The 3,406-nt window shown below is 43.6% G+C and overlaps 1 protein-coding gene across 1 annotated transcript; it reads right to left on the bottom strand.

The window, feature by feature from the left end:
• Positions 1 to 1,733: 1,733 nt before the first annotated feature.
• Positions 1,734 to 2,852, bottom strand: LOC122096384 (nucleosome assembly protein 1-like 2). The gene is given in 3 exon segments (XM_042666923.1): positions 1,734 to 2,056; positions 2,059 to 2,375; positions 2,419 to 2,852. Coding segments are annotated over 3 exon segments (1,074 nt in total).
• Positions 2,853 to 3,406: the final 554 nt, after the last annotated feature.

Genomic DNA, 3,406 nt, shown 5'->3' with positions numbered 1-3,406 from the left:
GGATTACCCTCGTGAGCCAACAGCACCCTGAAAAGCCAGACTTTATATAACCTCTAATCAAGAAATGATCTTCCAACTCTGATAAGGATTGCAGCTTCATTTTTGGATTCTGTGCTGTTCAGACATCTTACCTACTTCTCAATTCCAATTTCCAACATCTCCTCTTTAAAATGTGTTTATATGGGTTTTCTTCTTTTCTTTCTCTCACAGAACTCACTCTAATCTCTCCTAAACTAGGATCCAGGTGAGATCTGGTCCTATCCCTCTCTATTTTCATTCTTATTGAGCCCATCTCACCTGGTCAGTCAGGTCTTTTCCTGTCCATTCAAGGCTCCATATCTTCATTTCTCCCCCATCTCAATGTTTTCATTTCTTTCTGACTCTTTTCTCTGTTTCTCCCTCTCCCTCTCCTTCTCCTTCCCCCCCCCCCCCCGCCTCTCTATGTATGTGTGTATGCATGCTTGAATGCTAGTATCAAGGCTTGAACTCTGGGGCTCCTGCTTTCACTCAGCTTTTTGGCTGACATTGCTCTACTGCTTGAACCACACCTCTACTTCTTGTTTTTTACAGGTTAATTGGAGATAAGAGTCTTAGGATTTATCTGCCCAAACTGGCTTCCAATCTTATTCCTTAGCTTTCAGCCTCCTGGGCAGCTAGGATTATAAGCATAAACCACCTGTGCCCAGCTCCATCTCCTTTTTGAAATTAATCTAGCCACTATGGAAATGTGTGGGGATTTCTTAAGAAACCAAAAATAGGACTACCATATGATTCTATTATATCACTTTGGGGCATGTGGAAATTATTTGGATGGAAATTCCTTTTGTGGACTCTGAAAAGAAGACCCAAGGCACAGTGTATTCTAAACGTAATGGCTAAGTCCAGCCTGCTGAAACCTCCAATGAAAAAGTTGACACAAGTTGGTGATGTTTAACATTTGTATTGGTCTTTATTGTGAAATGAAAAAAGTGAGGAAAATAAAGCTTAACTAATATTGTCTGGTAATATATTTACAAGAATGATTAGAATATTCCAGACATGAAAATGTACACTTTAGCTCCACTTAGCAGAAGTATGTGGTAGAATGCATGGCAGGCATTAAGAAAAATGGTTGTAAGCATAACTCACTGGTAAGCAGGTTCTGAGTAGATCACTAGATTACCTAGATACAGGAGCCTATAAACCAGGCAACAGTCGTGAACACTAAGTGTGAGTTTGATGCAAATGTTTATTATTGTTTATATTCTAGCAGTTTCTCAAATTAGAAATCAAGTGTCATTTGTTAGGATAATGGTGAATTTCTACAACAACGAATAAAGACCATTTACTGTGTGAGGACTGGAGACAGGAAGCTATCTTATTCAGTTTGCTTTTCAAGAAAAAAAAAATTCCAAACATATAGATCTGTTACAAATTCTGGTGATTTTCTGTAGTTGGAGACCAACAGCAACCAGACAAAAGCCATGGATTTACGGTAATGAGGTGCATGCTTAGCGAATACACTATTTTTCATTTCTTGGCAAAATTTGCTCCTACTGGATTACTAGGTAAAATGCATTGTGACATATATTTGGACACCTTTTATATTGAGACTACCAAGAAGAAGCATGTATTTTTCAGTCTGCTAGTAACTTATGGTTGAAGTTTAATGATTGAAAATGCCAATTTTTAAAGAAGGAGCGCAACCGTACAACTACTTAGCGATCGACGTTTTCTGCCTGAGCACTGTGGTCTCAAACTTTAGCACCATGAACAGCGGCCACCCAGGTCTCTCCAGGGTTTCTGGAAGAAACTGGGTTATTAGTTTCCCTGATCATCCTCTCTTGCTCCGCTTCAATGGCTTCTCCTGTGAAATATAACACAGCTCTTGGGATGACAAAGGTGCACAAAGTATGAGCGATGAAAACATCTTCCTCATTTTCCTCAGCATCCAGGCACCACCTAAGAGCATTGAAGAAATTGAAGGACTCTCGAGGAAATTCCTGAGTGGTGGTATGCATCAGTCCCCAAAACCTGTGCCTCTCCTTTTTCAGGACCATTTGCACAGTGACGTTCGGCCCTCCTTCCAGTCTATCTTGCAACCAACACAATGCTCCACAGCTGAGCCCCTGAATGGGTGGGGGTCTGAGTAATCAAGCTTGGACTTGAGTGTGTATGTTTTGGTGAGCACTTCATTTGTGAGGTAGTCATTAGGTTCAAAGTGAAATTCTAGCGTGAAGGCGAGCAGCTCATTGGGTTTGGAAAACTTGACTTTCACATCTTGCAAGAACTTCAGAATGGGCTCATCGTACTTCTTAATCAGAGGAGTGAGCTTGTGAATATTCGTCAAAACAGTGAGCCAAAAATCGGGGATCCCTTTAGGATCCTCTTTTTTCCTCGTCTATATTATGTGCCTCCATCTCGTCATACTCTCCAAACACGTCCTGTGCATCCACGGAGTCCTCCTGACAATACTCCTCCAAGTCTTCATAGTCTAGATTGTCCTGCAGACCATGCAATTTGACCTCTGGGTCATCTGCCACTTCGTTACAGTTAAAGTCCATGTCCTTGGACTTGTCCTCACACTCCTCTTTCGTGGGCTCATACAGGGCATTGATGATCTGGCGTCTCTTCTCCAATAAAGGGCCATAGATCCTGGCAAACTTCCTCTCGCTGGAATGAAATTCTCTGAGGTACTTGGCCTCGAGGCCAGCTGATTTGGCCTGGAGCTTTTTAAGAGCATACACTCGGCACTTGACAGCCAGCGGCAGAGTCTCAATAAAGTCAGCATTAAAAGAAGAACCTGAGGCTGCCACTGCACACAGCAGCGGGCCCAGGTCGCCTGCAGCACCCTGTTCCCCAAACCCTTCCATCTTTAGGTTTTTGGCAGGCAAAGACTCACCGAAGTGAAGGAGACAGCTTGGCATGGCATGGGCCTCAGGCAGCAAGGGCTAAGACGCAGGCAGAAGTGGCAGTGGCTGCTCCTGCAGAGGGGAAGGGAGCAGCAAGGGATTCGGTGGGTGCCAGACCATAACCAGCCCAGACTGCAGTGTCGACCAAACACATTTGCTACCTGCTGCCGTGGCAAACGGAGGAGGGGTGCCACGCAGATTGTGGAAAAGATGAAGTGTAAACCCTTTTCTTTTTTCTTTTGCATTTTAGCTTACCCTATTTGCTGATCAACTGTGATCGACAATCTGTCGTCCAATAAATGAGTAGATCATTACACCTCTAGCACCACCCACCTTCCATGTGGCTGTGGCTCTCAGAATTTCTAGCTAGCACTGAGAGATTTGCAGAGAAAAACTAGGTGCAAGAGGAACTGGCTGTAACTGTTCTAACGTGAATGTTAAATAAACTGGGGGCGGGGCGGGAGGGGGACATACTTTTAACTTAGAAGAGCAAAGGAAAGAGGTGAAGGGAGTTT

This window comes from Dipodomys spectabilis, unplaced genomic scaffold (assembly GCF_019054845.1).
Source record: "Dipodomys spectabilis isolate Male_0828 unplaced genomic scaffold, ASM1905484v1 ptg000370l, whole genome shotgun sequence".
In the NCBI taxonomy this organism is placed as follows: Eukaryota; Metazoa; Chordata; class Mammalia; order Rodentia; family Heteromyidae; genus Dipodomys; species Dipodomys spectabilis.
The sequence above is the reverse complement of the archived record's forward strand: the minus strand, read 5'-3'. Positions and strand labels throughout refer to the sequence as shown.